This window comes from Panthera leo, chromosome A2 (genome assembly GCF_018350215.1).
Source record: "Panthera leo isolate Ple1 chromosome A2, P.leo_Ple1_pat1.1, whole genome shotgun sequence".
NCBI classification, from domain to species: Eukaryota; Metazoa; Chordata; class Mammalia; order Carnivora; family Felidae; genus Panthera; species Panthera leo.
In genome coordinates, this window is record NC_056680.1 from 87,314,372 (window position 1) to 87,339,384 (window position 25,013).

The following is a 25,013-nucleotide window of genomic DNA, read 5'->3' on the forward strand; positions in this document are numbered from 1 at the left end:
TCTGGGTACTTCTCAAAACATGTTTTAAGTGAATGAGCTGAATTAAAAACTAAAATATAACCTGTGATGTCCATAGTTGCCAAATTGTTCTTATCCCTGAACAGAATAACTCATCACTTACTGTAAAACTAGAGCAGCCACATTATCTAAACACAGTTTTTCTCTTTCTTCTTGAAAGATTGATGAGCCTCTTAACATTTCATAAAGACTGCCCATTTCATTTATGCTGAGAAGTAATGCCTCCAATAAAGCATCTGCAATAGAATGTGACAATCGGCTCTAGTCTCTGATTTCATTCATTTGTCAAAAAGTTTGCCAGAACTTAGAAACCTTTATATGAACCAGGACCAATTTGCCACTGATGCTGGGGTAGTATTTGGATGTTAGGAAGGGATTTATGGTTTAGAGAGTAAATCCTGTGGAACACAGAGGTTTTGCATTATTTCAGCCTCAACCAGCCATATTATAGAAGTTTCACTTGAGTGTTGCATAAAATTTTCTTCAAGTCTATAATAATGGTTTGTATGCTAAAATATCTTAAGCATCAACTAAAAAACAGAGGCTAAAATAGTTTGCTTTTACAAAATTACTTTGATACATTGCTTTTTTTTACTTCAGTAAACTTAATTATGTAATGGCATATGATTAGCTATGCATTGCTGGGAAACCACACATAATGATTCACTTCAAAAAAACAGTGAAAGATTTTATGAAAAGCTGTATCATCTTCTAAATAAAAATATAGAATAAATAAAAATCTAAAATTAGAATTAATACTATAATCCTAATTGTTCATTTTCTTATGTGGCCCATCTACTTAAACAGAATTTTTTTCCCAAAGATTTTAGATATTACTATGGGTCTTGAGTTAGGAAAAGATCAACAATTTGTGTTTCACTTCTTGGAAACGCAATAGGCTCTGAATTTTTGCATCTCAAACCCCCTTGTAAGACTTACATCAGGAATTCTAGAACTCTGGGATTTTGTAATTAATTTTTAAAGCCATCTTTTTCTCCTGTAATGAGTGTGTAGAATTGCACAGTTGCAGCCTTTAAACAGTGATTTCTTCCAATCACTTGGAATCGGATCTTTTTCAATGGAGAGGAGTGATTACAAGTGACGATTTCACTTGTATGAGGTATCTAAAATACATAAGCTCATAGAATCAAGCGTGTGGAATGGTGGTTACCAGGGGCGAGGGGTGGGGGTAGGGAATTCGGAGCTTACTAATCATCAGGCATAATGTTTCAGTTAAGCAAGATGAATAAGCTGTAGACATCTAATGTACAACAATGCATCTATAGCCAATAGTAATGTATTGTACATTTAAAAATCAAGAGGATAGATATCATGGTAAATGTTCTTACAATTAAAAAATCTTAAATGTTTAGTGTTAAGCAGACATGAAAATTCTAAAACCTCTTTTTCCTTACAACTTGTTCGATTTGTTCTACTTTGGCCTTTAGCTTCTTCATCCATAAAAGGATGGGAAATGTCTACTGCCTAGAATGGTCGTAATGATTACGCGAGACAGCATACACAGAAATCTTAGCACTATTTCTATTCACATTATTGTCTATCATCCCCATTATTAACTGTAACAGAAATATGGGAGTTTTTTCGTGTAACTTGAAAAACAATTGTTTTACTGCTAACCTTATTCAAACATCAGCATGCATCAACATCGGGGAATATCAACCATTCTCATAAAAAGGAAATAGCAAGCTAGCACCTCCCTGTTTAACCTATGTCAGATGATTATCCCGAGTGACCTCTTTCCCTGGCTTTTGAGTCATGAGGGCTCACCACTCAGAGGAGGTATATAGGCAAGGTTAGTAATCAGCATTCGGTGTTATTTGGGATGCTGGATCTAGGGTTGAAAATAGGAATTTTCTAGAGAACAAATTCTATTCCCTTCTTTTGGGGCCATCTGGATGACTTAAGGACAGATCAGGAAATAAAGAGATAAATGATTTGGGTTATTTAAATGATACCAGCAAATGTTTTGATTGGAAATCTACAGCAGTCTTTTTACTTTTCTTCTTTCTATTGCTATCGTTTTGAATGAACCTATCAGATAAACATTTTATCAGGTGGATGCATGTACTATTGAAAGCTTGATATATGAATCTTACATGTCTGGAAGTAGGCAAAGGAACAGACTCTATGTGAACCTTGCTTGCCCCACTAAAGAATGCTCTGAAGTTTTATAGGAGTTTTTATTTACGGTCACAGTGATTCACCAACACTAACAAGCATTAAATTTTCACAGCACTCCTATCACTTTATTTGGCATGGGAAATGGTAAATCTGTGACAGCCTAAATATGGGATTCTGATTAAAACTCCCAGTATTTTTTTTCCTAAGGATAATTCTTTCTATTTAGTTGCTCCCTTTTTAATATATGCAATATCTTATTTCCTGTAATTTATAAATTATTTAGGATGCAGTTCTTAAATTTCAGCAGATACAAATCTTACTACGAAGTGCAGATTTAGAGGTTATTCTGTGGTATGTTGTAAATTGCTGAAGCAATTTAAATAAAGGTCCCAATTAGTGTGACTGGTAAGAACTTTGAAAAAAGGAGCAGCCAAGTCAAAAAATTATTATCCAGACTGGCATAGAGATCAGAGGGGTGTAAATATGTTTTCTATTGGGATTTCTACCACAAATGGTTCTCTCTTCCTGTATTTAATGGAAACCATGCCATGAGTTTGATGTATACCTATCAAAAAGAAAAAAAAAACAATTCTATTATCTTCTAAGATGTATGAGGTTATTTATTTATGAAAGATGGCATGGCAAACCACTAGGGTGCCAGATTCATGCCCGTAAGAGTCTGGAACAGTGGCTTAAAAATGAGCACATTTCCCCAAGGACAATAGTAGAAAAATCAGTATTTGTAAACCAACTGAAGAGCTGATCTTCCTATGCTTAATCTCTAAAACTCAAGAGTAGTGTTTCAGAATGTTAAAGTATTTCTTTAAGTGTTTAACAGAACTTTCAAACCTAACAGAGAGCATTCTAGTGTGCCACAATCACTCCCATTTCCTAGCCACTCTGACAACTTTAATTTGTGAACTGAAAGCAATGCCTGATTGACTTTAGTAAAGAATTCAGACAATTCAGTCTGGAACCATCTTTCCAAGTACATCACATCAATTTTAGAGTATGCAACGCTCAATTACAATGGTGAAGATAAGTGACTCAGGAATTTTTTTTTTTTTAAATGACACCATCTAAGCCTTCTTTCACTGTTGCATAATAATGTCTAGGCTTGAGGCATAAAATTGGACCACTTCAGGGGTGCTATCAAGTTTCTTGAAAATATTCTTGGAATAGTTTTCTATGATTACGAATACCCAGGGAAGAAGTTAGGAAAATGCTACTTCAAAAAGTTTAAAGGACATGATGAAGCATGTTCATTCAAATAAAGCTTATTGTTCTGTATGAGTCATTCAAGAAAAAACAGTTAAAAGAATATAGCTACAATCCAGTGGAATGCCTTTAGAATTGTGATATAAGATGAGAGAACTATAGGGCATACAAAACAGGGACTTTATTGTATGTAGCTGTTATGCTTCACAAAGCATATTTTGACCCATGATGTATCAGAAGGCAGGTTATAATAAACAACCTACATATAGATGACCTGTGTTTGGGTATCCTTGAGAGACCATGTATTTTTACTTCTAAATGATGATGGTATCATATTGTAGGCCTTTCCTTATAGGATCTGCCCATAATTGCCACATAAGGTAAAAATCTCTTTCCGTTCTTTTCCTGAGCTAAAATGAACTACATATTGGGAGGTACAATTTCATTTTAATAACAAGTGAAATATAATGAGATTATGGAAACATGTCATTACTTGGCAATAACAATTTTTATGCATTCCATGCATGATTTCTATTATGTTCACTTTTTATAAAGGGCATTCAGAGAATACCCCCATTTAGTTACTATTGTTATACAACTCAGTATCATTTTTAAGCTTAAATATTTTATAAGTTTGAGCTGTTTCCTATCTCAAATGAATGAGAGATATAAGAAAAAGTGTGAACCAGTATATTTTAACGTTGTTACTCTCCCCCAATCCTGTCTCATAGCATTTGTATCCTCTGCTAGATTCTACTTTTCTGAACTGATTCACTCCTATACCTTTAATTGTCTTGAAAAACATTTTGGTAGATCATATCAACAACTCTATTGTTAGCTATACCTACTGGAATATCTAGTCATCTTGGCTCTTTTAATTCTCTCTCGCTTTATACATCTTGGCCTAATCACTGCTTATCAACTTTCTCAGAAGAGAGGGAGAATATTAGAAAGTCAAACACAATAATTACTATATCTACACCACCAAGTGGAGCCACCTTGACTGAAATGATTTATTCAACCTCATGGTTAACACAACAGAGGGAAAGGCAGTCCAACAAACTTGTCTTTTTTCCTGAAAATATAGCTTATGTACTTACTTAATTGCTCCCACCATTATTTCAACTCTTGACTTATCTCACTTGTACCCTTCCTTCAATCCTCATTTCTTATCTTATTCCTTTGTGAAGAATACCTCTTTTCTTTCCTTTACACTAATTACCTATTCCAAACTTTTACCACTTGGTAAACTTTTACCACTGATACCTAAGTGTGAGCCATTCTTATATTTTCTATTAATGTCTAATACTTACTAGACATTCACCATGCCAACCACTTTGCTTAGTGTTCCAGGTATATCCTCCAAGCTACATTTTTTTTTTTTAATTTTAGAGAGGGAGAGAGAGTGTGAGTGAGGGTGAGGGGCAGAAGGAGAGGGAGAAAATCTTCAGGAGTCTCCGTGCCCAGTGCAAAGCCTGATGCGGGGCTCGATTCCACGATGCTGCTGGAATCATGACCTGAGCTGATATCAAGAATTGGAAGCTCAACTGACTGAGCCACCCTGGTGCTGCGCCCCCACCCCCCCAACACAATACATGTTAGAATGGTAACTTCCAAGCCTCTGGTAATCTTCACAACCATCTAAAGGGGCAGATTTTTTATTATCTCCATCTTATAAATAATCACTGAGTTTTAGTGAGGTATATTTCCAAGATCACACACACAATATGTCAGATGTGAGCTCAAATCTGATTATTAAAACCATGCTCTTAACTACAATGGTCTACTGAGTCCTCTTGCCAATTTAATTGCCCATAGTCATTCAGTTAGTACCTGAACATATCTCATATGATTTTCTCAAATGTTTTTTCTCACATAAAGATTCTTCTCACCCCTTGCATCTCTGTGATATTTTAAATTTCTGAATTCTTCTTTGTTGGGATACACTCTTGGCACACTTGCCCCATATGTGTTTTGACATACTTGCTTGCCTTCGTCACTAAATATGAGAGCTCCTTGGGGGCAGTATGCATACCATCTTCATGTGTACATATCCCATAAATTACAGTGTATATCATTGCATATTATGTCAGTAGTTATTATAGGAAGGATCAAATAGTATAGAGAGTCATTGATCACTGACGGATTTTCTGAATTGGCTCTCATTGCCTCGTGATCTGCCATTCCTTTCCATATAAGATTAATTAATTACTTTTGCTGTTTCATAAATAAGCTTTACACATTAATGTCTCATGTCTCCAGACTGTGTTTCTACTAGAAAGGCCTTCTCTGTTCTTCCTTGAAAAATTTCACATACTCTTATAATCCAGTTTAATTCTTACTCCCTGTAAAACATAGCTTCCTTATTCTCAATAGCATACCATAGCATAATTAACAAACCATTGTGCCCTCTAAAAATCATAGTATTTGTTTTATATCTAAATGATGAACCAAGCTGCCTTATCATTGGATAGTATAATTTCTCAAACACTGTGTTGTGATGTACTTAAGAGAGTAATCCTACGTGTTTTTCTATTCTTAGTAACCATTACAGTGGTTAATGTATAGTTACCCTTTTTAACTTTCCGTTCATCTGAAGTGAATTTAAAAGTTTTAAAAGAATAATTCTTGGATGAGAAAGAGAATAATATTTAAAGAAGCAGGAACATAATAATATGGAAGTGTTTACCAAGAGAAATCAGAGTTGTAGTTGAACCCTGACCCAAACCACAGCAACAACAACAAAACACACACACACACACAAATGGAAAGATTTGTTCCCAATGCTTTTCACATCCAGCACACTTAGGGCTTCTCTGCTTAGTTTCCCCATTTGGGGTCATTCTTTCTCTCCTTAGACTCCCCTACTATTGCTGTATGCAATTAATTCCAAATGGCAACTGACATTTGTGTAGCACCATGTAGAATTAATTCTATTTGTGAAATTTTTATTAAAAAGAAAATAGCCCAATGGCATGCTATACCCTAATTAGCCTGGATTGATAAGGGAGGGTAAGATCCTTCTGCACAGGGATTGTCTTTATTTCTGCCCTAGTTTCTCATAGGGCTTGGCCCAGAACATGACAATCGAATGAAGGATAGCATGTTGAGCCAAGGTTGGGAGACTTTCTTTGTTCTGAAGATGGCTGTATTTTACTCAGATACTTAGTGTAATGATGTAATGATTTGCTTCTTGGTTTCCTCAAGTAAATATCTTAGAATGAGTGGAATTTTGTTTGTTTATTTGTTTGTTTAATTATGAGCAAATTGGGAGTATAAAAGAGGTGATTTCAGTCTAACAAAATATGACGCTGTACTTTTTTTTCTATTACAAAGATAAGAAGATGCTTCAGTATGGTTTGTTTCATATTGCCTCATTTTCTTTCCCACCACCAGTTTGTGTGTGTGCGTATGTGTATCTAGTAACATGACTTTGAGTTTGCGTTGTTTTAATATGTGGCTTTATAGACAGCAAATGATAGAAAGATTTTAAAAGAGGCACAGCACTATCATATTGAGACTAAGAGTTTTGTTGTTTTTAATTTACAGAAAAGTAAATATTTATTTTATTATATCTATTTCTTTGTCAAAGACATTTGATTCAGGTTTAATGTTCAAAATATATGAAATGTTTTGAAGCACATATATATGTATATACATAGACATATATATGTATAAAGAATAATTACAGGCAAAAAACAAATCGGTATCACACTCATTGAATAAAATGGGGGAGACATTTATTTTAATAAACAATAACTATAGTCAACTGTAATGGACTCATGGCAACTACAGTTAATAAACCCCTGTTGTACATCTGAAAGTTGCTGAGAGTAGATCTTAAAAGTTCTCCTCACAAGAAAAAAAGGTTCTGTACTTATGCACGGTGGCAAATGTTTACTAGACTTATTGGTGATCATCTTGCAATCTATACTGAATCATTATTTTGTACACCTAAAACTAATATAATGTTGTAGGTGGATTATACCTCAATAAAAAAGTAAAAAATAAATAAATGAAATGCAAGCCTTGGCAAAAGTTTCTCAGAGACAGACTGACATAATTATGTCTTACTACAGCTACTTACATATTAACAATTACTTAAGGTAAAAAATATTTGCCTTTGAATACTGTGTTCCTAGAAATAATGTAACAGCACAAAGTAGTGCTGTATTTTACATTTACCATACTTTACTAAAAGAACACTGGCAGTTTTAAAAATTCATCACTGATTATTTTTACATTTAAGTTACTATTAAAAGGCAAGCTGCTCTTTGTGATGTGGTTATAATTTATAACCACAGACAGTCTAAGTTTTTAAGCTAAGACTATACCTCACCTTCACATATCATTTACATATACTGATTGCTTCCACATGTCTGGCATAAGGTAAAATAGTTTATGAGCATTGTAATATGGCTAAAGCCACAATGAAATAAAATTCATCTTTGTCTAGAGTACCACAGAAATTTATTCATGCTGGTGTATAAAGTGTTTTCCAAAGGAATTCTGCCTTCCAAAAAAATCCTTTAAAAGCCGACTATGGTGAGTGTCACCTCCCTTCTTAAGGACGTCTAGCTTTCCTAGTCTGGCTTCCAAGTGTCTTCTGTTAGACAAAAGCTCCTTTAAGTTACCTTCGACATGTTCTTCATTCTATTTACTAGCTTCAGACTGCAAGTTTATTTTCTTGATGACCAAATATCCTCTTTCCTGCAAATGGGTTATTTGCAATCACAGGTGGTTCATAGAACTGGTCAGAAAGCCCCAGACTTTATATCTACAGTGTTTCATTCAGACTCAGGGACATATTAAATACAAATATTGTGTTAATTCCTATGTGAATTCAATACTCTTTAAGTTGTCATGAAGAATGTTGTGTCTTCATGGACTAAGTCATAACAAAATAATATTCAAGGCAACCATTACACTTAAGAGGATATGCTGTAAGTACAGGAGCAAATAAAACTAGTCATTTCCTGGTTATTTTTACTGAATATTAAATGACTGACTTTGGTTCATGCTGAAAACACAAATTGGAACTTATAGTCTGTGAGATGCAGGCAACCCTTTCCTCAAGAAACAGGTGCTTCCTGGGGCGCCTGGGTGGCTCAGTCGGTTGAGCATCCGACTTCGGCTTAGGTCATGATCTCACAGTTTGTGAGTTCGAGCCCCGCGTCGGGCTCTGTGCTGACAGCTCCGAGCCTGGAGACTGCTTCGGATTCTGTCTCTCTCTCTTTCTCTCTCTCTGCCCTTAACCCACTCACATTCTGTCTCTGTCTCTCTCAAAAATAAATAAAAATTGAAGGAAGAAAGAAAGAAAGAAAGAAAGAAAGAAAGAAAAAGAAGAAAGAAACAGAGGCTACCTTTCTCAGGCTGGCTCAGTAAGTATTCATGGCCAAGGACCTAAAAATCAGGCCTGCCTTCATCCTTACCTTGCTTTATGGATATATTCATACAGATTCCATCGAAATTACACTTAAAACTTGGTCAAGCAAGTTCATATCAAGACGTTCAGCTTACCTATGCAGGACTGAAAGGTCTGTTAGGTATTTGTTCATCAATGGTTTACTTTCAACACCAGCTTTTTACCAAGCCTCCTCATAGGTTCACTGACTAGCTGATATTGACAAACTTCATGTTTTTTTAGCATTCCCACTATTATTTTACGAGTCTTTGAAATAAGTGCACTACAAATATAACAAGTGTGATTTTCTTTGTATTATTATTATTAATCTAATTCACAAAGTAACAGAGAATATGTGCATGCATACCCACACCAAATAAACAAAACAGTGATCTAGAACCTTCTATGCACCAAGCAGTGATTGGGCCTCTTACAATGTATTGTTATTATCCTGATAAGACCTACCAGCTACCATGAAGTAGCTATCCTCCTGCATTGGAGAAGAGCAACTGAGGCTAGTAAAGTTAATAACACATCCACATCCTAACACACACACAAAATGCCAACGTCAATTCAATGCTTTCTTTACTATGCTAAGATTCCTCTTGTCCTTGTGAATTTTTTGTTCTAGCAGCTAAATTAGAAAAAGACACTAATTTTCAATAGGCCAACAAGCAAAGGACTGAACACTATAAGCACAGCAAGACTTCCTATTCAATAAACTAAATAAAGATTGTATATATTATTGGATATATTTATTTTGCACATTCCAAGAATGGAATGTAGGAATTCATTTTGCATATTCCAAGAATGTGTCATTTTATTCTCTTGAAAATATGAAAAAGCAATAATCTGACTGTTTGGTGGAGGGGGCACACTAGAGACATTTACCTATTATCTCTATCTTTAGTTTCTCTAAGTAAACTGAGTTGTATGAAAAAGATGGTATAATACGTACAATAGAGAAACCATTTGGGAGAATGAAGTCCAGAGTTCATAGTTACATCTGGTACAACTCAGTATTAGAGACTGAGATCTGTACTAAAGAAACAAATCACTATAGCATCACTAATTTCACTTCCTTATATGGCATCTGCTTAAAATAGTCTAAACATATTCTTTAAAAACGAATGTGCTAATGTTTATAAAGCTGTGGACAGAAGTACTGTCACAGAGTAGACAGTTTTCTCTAATTTGACAGCTAAAGAGCAATGCCAATGAGACAAGTATTAATCTTATTTCTGATGATACATTAGACAAAACAGACCCTGACTCTACTCTACCTTGCTAAGTGATTTGAGGCATGCAAGAAAAACTTTTTTCTAGTCACTTGGTCCCACCTTGCTATTATGCTAGAAATCTTTCTCAAGACGCTGTCTGGATTAGGAGGTTGAATGATGGAGATAGGATGTGTGTTCTGCTAGTATGTGCCAAGGGAACCTTAATTCTGTTCTGAATAGGCACCTTGGGAAGCAAAAGAAGGCTGAGAGCCTATTGAACACGAAGAACACACAGTGAAAGTAGGAAACTCCATGGCTCTGGGCCAGTGTGTAAGAGCCTAACAGGGAATTGGAGTCTTAGGAGTAGTTGCTTTGTTTGAGTATCGCTTCCAATTCTATCTAGTTAGAATCAAGTGCAAAGGACTGAATCCCTGCACACCAGCCCAGGAGAAAAGAAAAAATCTACTAAAGAAGGAAGATCCCACATAATATAGTAACTTGAAAATGAAAATGTTACACTTGACATCTTGCTTTTGGCCAAATAGTGACATTGTGACAGACTAAGATGTGTGTCTGATACCTCATCAGAAGTCCTAAATGTGTGTCCTGCCATAAATCTAAGAACATTTAAAGGAATTAATATGTAATTGAATATTTTAGATGGACAGCTATGCCCTAAATATGCTAGATTGTTGGATTTTAATAAATATCTGCAGTTTTTCTTAGGTATAACTTGCATTTTTCTGGATGTGTGAAATCGGATTGCTCCATGTAGCTAAAGAAGAGCTACGTGTCTCCATCTGGAGTCTCTGTAACCCAAGAGAACAGGACCGAACTGTGAGGCCCAATCTGAACTCCAGCCTATAACCTGTTTCAAAATTTTCTACCACTTATCCTGATTTAAACTGCTCCTGCAGCCATCGATGATTTTTCTCCCAGAGATTTCACTTCCCAGAATGGACTGTGTTTTGTACTCAGATCTGTTTTATATAAGGTCTCATCTCTGCTCCTTAGGGCTCTCGCGGGGAGTGATTATCTGTCACCTCCTCACTTATTCCTTCAACCACTTCTTCAATTTAATGAGGCACTATCATGTGTAAGACTCTACTTGACTGAGAACAGAAAATGTATAGGTGCACCTGGCTCACTCAGTAGGTAGAATTTGCAACTCCTGCTCTCGGGGATGTTAAGTTTGAGCCCCTCGTTGGGTGTAAAGATTATTTAAAAAATAAAGTCTTAAAAAATAATAAAATGGATAAGGAACAGCATAATATTAAAAAAAAAAAAACCTGACAATGTGGGTCTTCTCCCCTTCCAAGTTATACGTTTCTTTAGGATAGATGCCGCATGATGTTTTATACTCCTCTGTCTTTTCAAAAGCCTTATCAAAGGAGATACTCAAGTCAATGTTGGAGAGAACAGCATCAGTAAACAACTAAGGCTGGGCAGATGTGGATCCAGGAAGGAAAGCTCACAGGTGTGACATGGAAAGGGAGGTACTGGGTGAGGGTGTGGTTGGGGCTGCAAGGTGAAGAGAGTTTCACTTTCTAGTTACTACCAATTGTTGTATCACACTCCTAGTTGCAGAAATTTAGAAACTTACTGTTCTTGAATTCTCCAGATCCTCCCATACGTACACAAGCATTTACTGAATCTAACGTTTCTATACATATGTCTCATCTTCAGCCTTCCTCTCTCATTTCCATTATCATGATCCTTATTCAGGGATTAATTTCTTCATATCTGAACAACTCCAAGACCTCCAATTAGTTCCCTCTATGCCCTAGACTCCTTTAAGTTAATCATTCTTTTAGGTCAAGCTAAGGAGTTTGGACTTTAATCAGTAAAACTTTAAAATGAAGGAAAGGCGTAATTAGATTTGGATTTCAGAAAGAATTGTAGCCACTAATGATGCAAAAAAAGAGAACGTAATTAAAGATGGCTGTTGCCATAGCAGGGCAAGTAATGATATGGATCTCACTTAGCCTGGAAGAGAGAACAGGACAGATTTGAGTGACTCAAGAGATAGAATCCACAGGACATGTAGGTAGATATGGGGTGGGTCAGCGAGGGAAGAGGCAAAGACTCTACTGGGACTCTACTGGCCTGGACCACTGGGACAAAAAGACAATATCCTCCACAACTGGAAATAAGGAGGACAAATATGCTTGCAGAGAGGTCAGTGGGCACAGTTTTGAACAAAATTGGAGTTCTGTGTGAGAGACCAAGTGTAGATATTCTGTAGCCTTTCACATATGGAAGAGACAAATAAAAAAGACCCTAGCTGGCTCAGCGACTCCCCAGAATTTGTAATGTCTGGGAAGTAGTCAGGGGTATGCACAGATGGGGAAGAGATCCCTGGGTGACACTGGCACAAAATTTCAGGTTGTATGAGCTTTCTGCTTCTGAGTCATCACTTGGGCAACAAGTCCACATCTCAAGGGTCAAGGAGGCTACTTTGTCCTTTAATTACGGTATTTTATATGTGTAAAGTTAACCCAACTGAACTAAAATTATGGGAACCACACTCTCTGTACTAGGCACAATGTCTAGTTGAGATCATCAGGTATATGCATGTAGAATGGGGAAATTTAAAGTGGCAAGATTACCTAATTAAGAAATTGCCATTTTGTTTGTTTTTCTGTAGATCTAGCTGATAAAAATGCAGTTCTACACTTCTTTTTGAGAGAGACATAAGGGCTTTTAATTTCTGAGGATTTTGTTTTCAAAGGAGGGTCTTGAATTAGATTTATTTGGATAGGACAAGAAGGTACAAGATGAAGACTATTTCTAGGTCAAAGGAGGGGGTGGAGGATGGGGGAGGAGGGTGGCCAGTATCAGTTATGTTATATATATATATATATATATATATATATATATATATATATGTAATATTTAATATATATTATATATTATTAAAAATGTCAAGTCTGGAAAGATGGAGGGCTCTTGTATTGAGGGGGGTCAGGGGGATCTGTGTCCTGCTCACACCCTTCACTCTGGAGGTGGAAGGACTTGAGAGTGGAAACACTGTGTGCATTCCAGTGGAAGCAAGACACTAAACACCATGTCCTGGAGCCAACATGCTGAGAAGGCTCAATGGAAGGGCCGCTGAAAGAGGCAGGTTAGCAACTTGCTGGAGTAGTGATGCCTTAGGGAGAACAGAGAACTCCTCCAGATGACAACATTGTACTGTAGAAGATGCTCTGGGAAGGTCAAACATTAAAGGACTGAAGATGACAGCCAATCCTGAAGGGCCCAAGACCTGACCTCAAGCAAAAGGTGACATCCTCTCCCTACTATTTCTCAGCATTCCACTTTCCACAATTACCAATTAAACGTGAGATGATTTGGAAAAAAAATGACTGGAATGTAACTTTTCTTATATTTGCTATAAGCACATTGATTTACGTAGTCCTTCATTTCCATATAATTCTGCAAGTATGATTACACTGTCTTTTTTTGAGGGGGGGGGGCAGGAGGGGCAGAGGGACAGGGAGAGAATCTTTGAGCATGGAGCCCAATGCAGAGCTCAGTGTCACAACTGTGAGATCATGACCTGAGCCAAAATCAAGAGTTGGATACTTAACTGACTGAGCCACCCACTCATCCCTAAACTAATTCTAAAGGATTATCACAGTAGAGCAGAGTTTATTCTCTTGAAACTTCAAATTTGAATATAAAAATTAAAATTTCTAACACATCTGATGAAGAATCACAAGTCCTTGTCTCCTTTGGAGTTGACCTCAGGTATAAACAACTTTGTTCTGGCTTTCCCCAAATATATTCCTTAAGGGCTGGGATTAGACCTTAATTAGTTTTTTAATGTCACTTAATAGCTATGATTTGGCACTCTTGGTAGTTGTCCACCTGTCCTTTCCTGTTAATACTTCTACTTTGTCACAAGACTAAAATATTTTATAAGAGTTTAACATCAAGCACTGTAAACGAATTTATATTCTAAACATCAATGCCATATTTATATTCTAAGCATCAAGTCCACCTCTAAGTGGACTAAGAAAATTAGTGGAGTCAAAGATAAGAGGAAACAAGAAAGCCTGCTCAATAATAATCTTAGCAAGTTGTCCAATAGCAAAGCCAGCATTCTCTCAAAAGTATGGACAATAGAATACAGTCAAATTTAAATTTTTAAGTGATTGTGCTTTCGGCTTTGTTTGGTAGAACTGATTTGTTCTACAAAGAGCTCAGATACAATAAGACTGATGATGAGATCTTTTATCTTTAGCCATTATGTGGTTTTAGAGTAGCCTCACTTACTTTCTTTTCTGGCTATGTGTAATGCGACACGATTATGAGAAAAATCAGGGTGTTCCTCCAAAGGAATGAAACAAGTCTTCAGCCTGGTTCCTAGGATCTTATAAGATGTGTGTATTATTATTTTCCATTCTTCATGTCTTACTCGCAGGCGAGTTAAGTTGACCAGAAACTTTGTGATTCAGTCCTGAAATATGCTTGGTTCAGAGGAGATACTGTCTGTGGAGGCAACAATGTTGACATACACTTAGTGCTTTTATTTTATTTTACTATTTTATTTTATTTTATTTTACTGAGAGTGAGTGTAAGTATGGAGGGACAGAGAGAAAGAGAGAGAGAGGGAGAAGAGAACCCCAAGCAGGCTCTATGCTCAGTGAGGAGCCCCACACGTGGGCCTCTATCTCACTCACGACCCTGGGACCATGACCTGAGGCGAAATCAAGAGTTGGATGCTCACCTGACTGAGCCACCCAGGCAACCCTCTTGGTGCATTTCTAAGTCCCTCAACTGATATCCTCCTTCCCTAGTGTCCAGCACTAAGCTTACTTTCTCTACATTACAATGCACAGTTCACTTATAATGAATTGATAATTACACCTGTGCATTCTTTTTGTACTCACTAATAAACAGGCATATTGCTTTTAAAAACCAGTGTGTCCAAGGGAGCACAGAATCGCTCAACAAGTGACTGTGCCAGCTGGTGAGCGTCTAAGGATGAAAAAGAAGAGATCTGGCCTTGAGGACTTCACAGTCTGGCACAACAGAGAGGATCCACTTAAGTAATTTTACAGACTAAAGAAGCCATTCAACATATTCAACAGCACTAAGCCCCATTTAGTTTGCTGATCAAGACTCAAGCGGGTGATGCTATGTTTTGTCAAAAGACACATTTACGATTTCGGCAACAAAATACGTTACTGTGAGATTTGGTCAACACTGTTTCTCCCACGTCATATCTTTCCAAGCAAAGGAAACCTGGAAATGCAGGTTTAATGACTCGTTTAGGAGCTGACAAGTTTCCCTAAAGTTGTTGTCTCTTTAAGTTCTACCCTAAGCTTCTAGAAAATACTAAGATTGAATTATTCTTCCTATTTATCAACAGAATTTTATTTTTGCTTATCTTCATTCCCTAATTTAAGTGTAAATTGTATATTTTCTTATCCTGGGTTTGACAGAGTCCAGCTTTGTTACTGTTTGGAAATAGTGTGTGAATTCCCTATTTATACTGATGTTTATGTCTTGGCAATAGAAGAAGATAGTAACTGGAGACATTCAGACTTACTTGTGTCAGATAAAATTTATTGATTCTTCCATATGTTTAATTATGATAATAATTTAAAACAACCTACAAATCACAAGGAGTCACTTTTAAAAATATACCGAATGTGATTTATTAAACTTTATTTTACCGCCTCAATTAGCTACTCTCCAATTATGAACGATGGCAGTAATGTGCCAGAGGAAGTCTGCATCATTTCCGTTACGAACTTTTTATGATTCAGGCTGAAAAAAATATATATGAATGCATCTATATGAATGTATATAAAATACTTAATATGCATGGAGACACATGAAGCTATCCTTTACTCATTCTGATTGTTTGGTACTGCTGTGTAGCACAGGCCATTTTCATATGTTAAGTCTTACGTTAAATATATATATACTTACTTATAACCATTTACTTTTCAAGGGTCAAAACACACCAATAAATGCATGCAAAGAGCACCTCAAAATCTTAAGCAAAACGCATTTCAACTAACGCTTCTGTTTTGTGTAAGTTACATCTCCTGACTCTAATGCTAGTTTTTCCAAGCTTGGCCTCCACACATCACTCTGTGTATATTTATCCTAGCAGCCTGCCCATTTCCAAACTAATGAAAGAGCTGTCACAAATTGCTAGTGCCACCTATTAGTGGAAGCACAGAACTGCAAATCATGATAATTCCTTTAAATAGCACCTTAGAAGTCATGAGGGGTAAAATCCATCCCAAGACTCACACTTGTTCTAATTTATGTTTACAGCTGCTGGTCTTTTTAAAATAAGCTATCACTGCATGCACTAAACTTAGATACTGTCACGAGTTCTAGAGATTTTACCTACAATTTTGTACTGATACGTCATTTTATCATAGATTTTTTTCATAAAGGTTTGATAAGTGCAATGTCTTAATCAATTAATATGTAACTCTCCATGATATAATATCATGACTTTGTAAATGAATGCTGTTACATAATGATTGATTAAAAATGTATTTGAGTACTGGTTTCTCTGGACGGTTTTAGGACAATGGAAATATAAATTCTATTTAGCATAGTCCTGACTTTAGATTTAAAATTCTCCAAGCATGTGAAGGTATGATATTTTGACCTTTGACTAGTGACATGTAGGTGTGCCACTGAAGTTTAAATGAGAAAAATTGGGATAAGAAGTTAAACCACACAATTTCTTACTGTTGATAACACTGTAAGTTATTTAAAGTACATGTCTCAACTACAATTAGATATTCACACTAAACATAAGTAGATTATGCTCTGCAAGCAACAGTTTTATTTCCTTACTAGGAACATATGAGATCATATTAATTAATTTTAATTCAATTTATTCTTGAAAGATCTTTCATTTGCATGGATGTTTGAATATAAAATTTAAATATAACTGGCCAAAAATTCCAGCATATTTGTTAATTAAGTTGTTTGATTTATAGATGAATGAAAAGTAAGAAAACAAGGAAATTCGTTATGACAGATTTATATATTTGGTTGCCTAAATATCCTGGCAATATGCATCACTGTCTGCAGTGGAGTCTTGTAAATAATTTATATGAAGAGAAATAACAACATAAAAAAGTTAGAATTGGAAACATTATCTCTTCAGTATTCAGCTTTATTTGAGCTAATAATGATTGAATATTATTATCAAAATTTGGTGGGCTAGAATTTTACATGGCATGGTTTTGGGGTCTCAGTTATTTTTTCTACTAGCTGAGCTCTACACTGCATAACTTATTACTTCCAAGGCCAATCTGGTTGGCAGCTTTAAACAGAGAACCCCTGAACTGGAGACTTTCACTAGCCCTCATGTGATCTGACCAGCACTGGATCACAAGATGTGTGACTGAGCATCTTGTTTTATTTTATTTTTCATTATTTTGCCAGAATACATTTTTTCAAGTAGGTGAATAAAAATTTCTAGTTTTCAGCAGGCTGAAATTGAAGGTTCCTGAATCAAAATATGATTTTTAAAGTGAATAGAAATTTGAGCAGAAAAGGCCATGTTAAATAAGAATCAGCAAGTCAGAGACCTGATGTTAAATATGCAGTGACTATAGGAGAAAAGATACTGCAAAGAATTTATAACTTCTTTGCACCGTGTGTGTGTGTGTGTGGGGGGTGTAAGAATATATATCTTAAACATATAATATATAAATATATAATATTATATAATACATAAATATACTATATATATACATATATATATAATATATATATATGTATATATACTTCTCTACCTTTCATAGATACTTATCTTTTAGTTGCGAGGAAATTATCAGTATAAGACATATTACATCCTATACAAACATGTGAGTACTTGACATATCCATGGGGACTTTTCATGCCCATTCTAAAATAAATAAATAAATACATAATATAAAATATGAATGTCATTGTATAACCTATAATTTTATTATAGGTTGCCAAGATCACTTTTCTCAGCTATAAGATATTAACATAAAGTTTTGTCATTCATAGATATACATATATTTATATGTATACACATACATATTATATATAGATGTGTATCTGTGTACTCTGGTAAAAGTGAAGAAAAATCTCTGAAAAGTCAACAAGTTTAATTAGTAAATCATCATTCATATTAACTAAATCTGAAGCGATCATAGTGCATTGAGCAATGGCAAAAAGTCTTTTGCAAATTGTATTTCATAAAGTTTTAATTAAATATTACTTCCAATATCAGAAAGATGTGTGTGAGGATTTTGATTTACCTGATAATCTCATTGTTGCAATAATTAAACTACTCTGGGGGCAAAAATCTTTACAAAGTATGAAAAGAAAGTCTTCCAAACATTTATTTAAGTGCTATTTACTAAGTCCTCCTATGAAAGTAAAGTTAAAGGCATTGATTTAACCTTTGGATTCACATGATAACCATCACATTCAGACTTGCATGTGCCTTTCATTTTTACTAAAACTGGAGCACACAATGTCCTGGAAATGCTCATTACATTGAGTGATGGAACATTTGTCATTTGTTTAAAACCCCAAACCTAACTTATTTCCTTGTGATTTCCATAGGTTTTTCTGAAGTCTTCATTGTACCACACATTCCAAAAGGAAGATTATATGATAGTCTGGTATTTCATGAGAAAAGTGAAATTTGACTAGTTTTGTAAGAGAAATAAACAGTTCCACATCAATTTGAAAAAGAAGCATTTCAACATTTAGCTATATTACATACATTTCAGGAAAGCAAAAGTATCTCTGAGTGAATGTTTCTTGAGGATAATTTGTATGTGACTGCTGAGATTTACAGAGTTCTCACATTTGCTTCCCCCACAAGGATTCTAAATCAGATTGGTTCAGAGGAAAAGCCAGCATACCCCATTTTTCTAATATTATCACTTCTCCAGATGGTCCTGAACACATCCATTCAATCCCTTTTTCCTAGAAAGTAAAGAGGTACCTTATTAGATATATATATGTGCATCCACTACCAAGGCTGCCTTCTTGCTTTTCTTTTTCTTTCTCATTTAACACATCAAATCTCTTTCATTTCCTACTAGGCAAGATGACAAGTAGGAAGTGAGCACAGTGATTGCCTGAAACTTTGTCTTGGCAACCTGAGCAATGAGAGAGTTAATGGTGGATCTTTGAAAACAAGTGACCATGGGAAATTAGGGTTGGCAGGGATTTAACTCTTCATGAATCATGCTGGAATATTCTTAAGGGCAAAGCAGTGGATGTTTTAACCGTGTTTGACATCTAATTAAGGAGGAAAAAGAAGGAGCTAAAAAAAAATCTCTATTATAGTTTAGAAACAAAGTACTGACAATTGGCTACTAGGCATTTGCTTTGGCAAAACAAGTGTACATGTAGGGACAAAAAGGTAATGACAGACCAATAAAATGACAGAAGAAAAATTGCTTGGGCCATTCCTTTTATTCTTCTTGTTGTTGTTCGTTTCACAGTTTATATTACCAAATTGCCAAGCCCTAGGTATAGCAATAGAATTGTTATGTAGGTGTAGAGCAGTTTTTGATGAAAAGAAAAGCAGAATGATTCTAATGGATGCCATGATAAAAAGAGTTTATAAAGACAGTGTCAAATAGATTCATACTGTCAATATATACAACTTAATTCATCAGACAAGTTTAAAGCCTGCACACATATCAAAGGACTATTCTAACTAAATGCTATCTGTTTGTATATAGAAAGAACGGGTACCTGTTCTATAATGGAGAGTAATCAATCACCATGGAAATAAAATTCTTGCAAAATATATATAATTCCCAATCTTTATTTATTTTACAACTTATTTAGCATTTAGACCAGTATCTCCAAATATAGTAGATTTTTAACGTGTGTTTCATGTTTCATTTGTTACTCTACAATTATAGCATACAGCCATTCACATCTTCAAGAAGTAAAGTTGCATGCGAAACTGACTCATAGGCATATAAACTTGGATAAAATCAGCCACCAATCTAAGAATTATTTGATGTTATCCTCCCAAAGAATGAAAACAGAAAGCAAAAACTGAGGAAAATACACATGCCATAATACCATATTCTATAAAAACAATTTAAAGACAGTTGCTAGAGATGTAATAGAGATTTAATTAAATCTTTAATGGCTAAAGGATAATGTTTTAAAATCTTGCACGATGAGTACAATTGCAATTCTGTTTGCTAATGTTTTAAATCCATTCACATTTTAGTAACTAAGAAATTGTTATGCCAAAAATAAATGTATCTTTCAATCCAATGTATTTTACCTAGCAAGTATTAATTCCAAATAAACACATTTAATAGGTGTTGAATTTTCTAATCCAAAGTGTGAAAATTACATCTCTCTTTCCTATTTGTGATCCTCATTCACACTAGAGCATTCAGAAAGAGATGTTCCCCATCATGTGAAAATTAAAGAATATGTTTCTGGCATAAGAACAATGTGCAGCAGACAGACATCTCTACAGATAGATTCAATGATTTTCTTTCACATTATAGGCTAAAAACAGAGTATAATTGAAGCTTCCTACTGCCCCACCCCCAATTCCCGAAATCTGAGAATCATAAGAAAGCAACACCTTAGGGAGTAAAAGTACTTGAGTTAAAACATTTTAATCACCAACTCCATTTTACTAATACCTCAGTTATAGAAACATTCTTTTTCATTAAAAGTTTTTCAAAAATACTCTTTTCAACCATGTTAGCATTATTTTATACAACTATCTACAAAATCTATCTAAACAAATAGAGAACAAATATTTCCTTAAAATCCTCATTAAAAACCAGGCATATGCATTAAGCTGTAACCAAATAAAGTACTAGCAATCATGTACTGAAGCTTTTTTTCTTTCTTAAATTTAAACTCTTTTTAAAAGTAAGTTCACACAACTAGCTGTACAACCAGAAAGTAATGTTCCTTCAGTTCTCACTGAAGTACATATGGAATTAAATAACGTTATATTTCAAAGGCTTTAGCTTTACACCAATTAGCCAAATACACAGTCTTTGGTACAATCATAACACACTGTGGAAAAACTAGTCTGTTCCCTCCAGTTTATATTCTCTTGGCAAACCATGATCTACTGCTTATGTTAAGCATCTGATTGTCAGATTGGAACAAACTGAATATTCATGATGACGATTAACCATTTAGTGCCTCAAACTAAGAAAACACAATTTATCACAACAATTGCTATAGGTGAGGCATTCTACAAAGAGACTCTTTTTGCCACGGTGCTTTTTAAAGATATTTTAATAGAAGTAGAGTCAGAAAAATTAACAGCACATATGATCACACACACAGATCAGCATTTACCCAGGCATTCAGCTCTTCTCTGCAAATGTGATTAAATGTTCTTTGTTTGCATTTAAATTGTCATATATCAAACAGGAGACATGCTTTTATAAAAAAGTGTTTAAATCATCTCAGAAAGACACACAGGATCACATAGGTTTCCCAGGTTAAACTAAAGGTTTCATGGTTTGGCTTGGGAGGGAGTTCAAGGAATGAAAAGGCAGGGGTGGTGGGGTGGGGGGGGGGCAGGGACATTACAGAGCTAGCCGAAAAAGAAGAAAAATAAAGATTTACCTTTGTAGGATAATTTCAGTCTTGGCACATTGTTCTTCCCATTTTGATAGTTTGCTGTGGCTGTGAGTAATACTCCCCAGAAAAGACAGACAATCCTAGCGAACCAGCCCATGCTGCAGACGCTGGAGGTGCCTGTGCTGCTCTGCCTTCCCTCCTGTATTGTGCGGCCAGAGAAGTTCAAACAATCTGGAAACTGGAGGTAACAGGTGATTTAGGTCAGTTTCATTCATAAATGCAGACAATCAAGACCTCACGGCAACACTAACACCTCTTCTTCTGTAACAGTCACTGGAGCACAGAAACTTCAAACCCTCCAAAAAAAAAAAAAAAAAAAATCGAGCCAGGCACCGGATAATGAGGCACAACTGTTGTGTAGAAAGAAAAAAAAAAATGAACAAGGGCTGCTGCAGTGGTGCTTAAGAAGCAGTTCCTTTTATCTAGGCTCTTCTGATAGCCAGTGGCGGACTCTAATCCTGCTCTCTGCTTCATTCGGCTCCCGGGAAGCAGAATGAAAGGGAAACAGAGAAAGAGAGAGAGAGAGAGAAAGAGAGAGAGAGAGAGAAAGAGGAGCCCTGAGCAGCGCGGACTTTTCCTGTACACATGTAGGGAGAGATGACACAAGATCCCACAGACAGGTTTTCCCAACACTCACTAGACTGGCTGACAATGGGAGAACAGGCGAGCTCAACCCACTCCCCTTCCCTCCTGTCACACAACACATGCAAAAAACATCTCCTAGAGATTAGAGCTGGGAGCAGAACCCTCCAGCGTGCCTGTGAAAGGCATGTAGCTATAAATTTACTTCCCAAGGCACGCGTTGTTTTATAGCCATTTTTAGGTGCAATTTTGATTAAAAAAATCTGAATTCTGCTACCTACATAATTTATAACTCATTATATAATTCCTTTGAACTTGTGCATTATATGTGTATGTATGCGTGTGTGTATATATATATACACACACGCATACATACACATATGCATATGTACATATATGTATATCTTTTCACCATTATAACTTTAACCACTGAAGGTTTTAAAGCCTTGTTAGAGATCATTCCCTCTTCCCAAAAAACCCCCTTGGCTCAACTACCCCCTTCCCCCGACCCGCAGCAATTTCACTGAAGAAATTCCTAGTAAAGCCCATTTCAACAATCAGTTCAAGACAAATATAGGTCCACTGAGAATTATAAATTACAACTCAAAAGGATACTCAGAATTTAAAAACATCTATGGTTTTCCAGCTTCTGGAATGCTCTGGCTAACATTGTTAATGCATCACACATCTCATTAATTAAAACCACTTCCCTAGTTTTGGTTTAAAGGGCAGAGGAAGATGACAAAGTTCACAAAAGTCCCTGCTGAGTGTCAAGGACCAACATAAAGAGGATATCTCTGTGTCTTCATGAGCTGGTGAAGGGTTACTAAACGTTCTGTGCACACGAATGCATATGTTTAGGCAGTCACACAGACACAACCAGTTCTTTCCTAAATAGACATTTTGTCCGAGGTGTTTCAATTTCCTCTTCTATTTTTCTTTCAATTTTCCCCAAAGCTGATATCCTTATAGGATATTGGGGGTTGGCGTATATAAAAGTTAGTAGGACCGAACTTTCCCTTCTCTACTCAACTCTCTCTGCTCTACCCGTGTTCCCCGCCCCCCCATACAACACTCACAATTGAAATACAGGATAGAGAACCTACTTCAAGTATGGAAATTTTTCCACTGAAAGAAGAGGGTGAGTCTCACAATTACAAACATAAACACTTAAAGTGGCTTAGTATTCTTGAGAAAAATGATCCAAGCATTGCCACTACAGCTTTCATGACTTAATGTCTACAGGCCAATAGGGGAAAAGCATCTCTCTCTTTCCCTCTTTCCTTCTGTCTGTCTCTCTGCCTCAACAACTGTGTGTGTGTTCGGGGTGGGCGGAGTAGGGGTGGGTGGGTGGCTGGGTGGAGGAGCAGGAAGAGGATGAAGAGGATTTAAAGGAGGGAGAATGGGGGAAGGGGTGGATGGATTCTCTCTACTTCACTAGATTGATTCATCAAACAGACCTTATTGTATTTGTCAGTTTCCTCAAGCCTATTGATCAGTCAGTATTGTTAAGAAAATAAAATCTAAAAATAATGTTGATTTTACTGATTCCCGCACTTGTTATCCTGAGCACTTTTAACGCCCTAGGCAATGGATTAAGGCTACAAACGACAAGAGGCTTGTCTGTCTTCCATGGATTACTCTCTATAGACATTTATTCTACAGAGGAATTCATGTTACTTTGGGATTATTTAGAAGATTGGACCAATGAATTATCCTTTTGAAATATCACATATAATTAGTTTAAATACTTTAAATAGTTGTGCCATTTTCATTAATATATTTTAAATGTCTTTAAATATTTATTTTTCCTCTAGCTCTTGTTACCTAGAGTAGGGGAACAAGTTTATATTTGTCAAAACTAAACAGGATAAGCAAATTTAGAAATGTATCCATTTCACTTTCGTAATGTCTAATTCTGAAACATTTTGATGTGTTCCAGGAAAAATGAAAGGTTGTAGGTAAAATTCAGATAAAAGAGGATCAGAATTGACTCCATGGGGAAGAAAGACATTCAATCTGGATTTTGAACCACAAAATCAGGACAGAGTTATTTAATTTTGTAAAACAAGTAATTTAAATTAATGTTGAAGTCTGGAATTTGGTAGCACAGATACCCATGTTTAGATACACACACATAATTTTAAAAAACACTTTCTAACCCTCTAAATTTTGTATGATCTTTGTGTGTCTTCAAATGTTTGAAAGCTTAATAAATTCACATTTACATTTGCTTATCTCTAGATTTTTTAAATTTAAAATGTGTGAACACAGTAAGTTCTGTGGGTAAGCATAACTGTGCTAGACTGATTATAAAAGAATAGAAAAGTGTAGCCATGCATAGATATTTTAACTGTAATTTTGTAAACAAGAAAAGAAAAAGAAACTACATGCCTGAAAAATACAAAAGCATTTGGAGTTTTCTATTTCTACCTCTTTCAAAGTCTTTGACTTAAGTCAGGGTGAAAGTTGTTTTCAACTTTTTTCTTTTACTCCCAAACACGTGAAGGATAACCAAAGTTAAACGTATTTCTCAGATGACGTAGAAAGAAGGTAAAGGGTCGACCTAGGTGGGTGTTTTTCAGAAATTTTCAAAATCTGACCGTATGTGTGAAACATAGATTTTGATTCACCCCTCACCCCCCAAAGAACATGACTCCCTACTCTTACATTCAGTGGCCTAAGCCCTGCATGATTAAGCCTGCTGCATTTGTCTCCTTGGCCATTGATGTTAGTTCATCACTTACTACTCTTTAAAAGTCAGAAATATTACACTGATCTTTTAACATCAAATTTTATTTAAG

General features: G+C 35.7%; 1 protein-coding gene across 4 annotated transcripts in view; it reads right to left on the minus strand.

Moving 5' to 3' along the window:
* Window positions 1-25,013, minus strand: part of SEMA3A (semaphorin 3A) — a 446,388-nt gene that overhangs the window by 183,208 nt on the left and 238,167 nt on the right. For all 4 annotated transcript variants that reach the window (XM_042916651.1, XM_042916638.1, XM_042916644.1 and 1 more), the window contains one exon: window positions 21,613-21,805. In XM_042916651.1, the coding sequence (XP_042772585.1) occupies window positions 21,613-21,724 (112 nt within the window). In that variant the 5' untranslated portion in view covers window positions 21,725-21,805. The remainder of the gene's footprint in view (window positions 1-21,612; window positions 21,806-25,013) is intronic.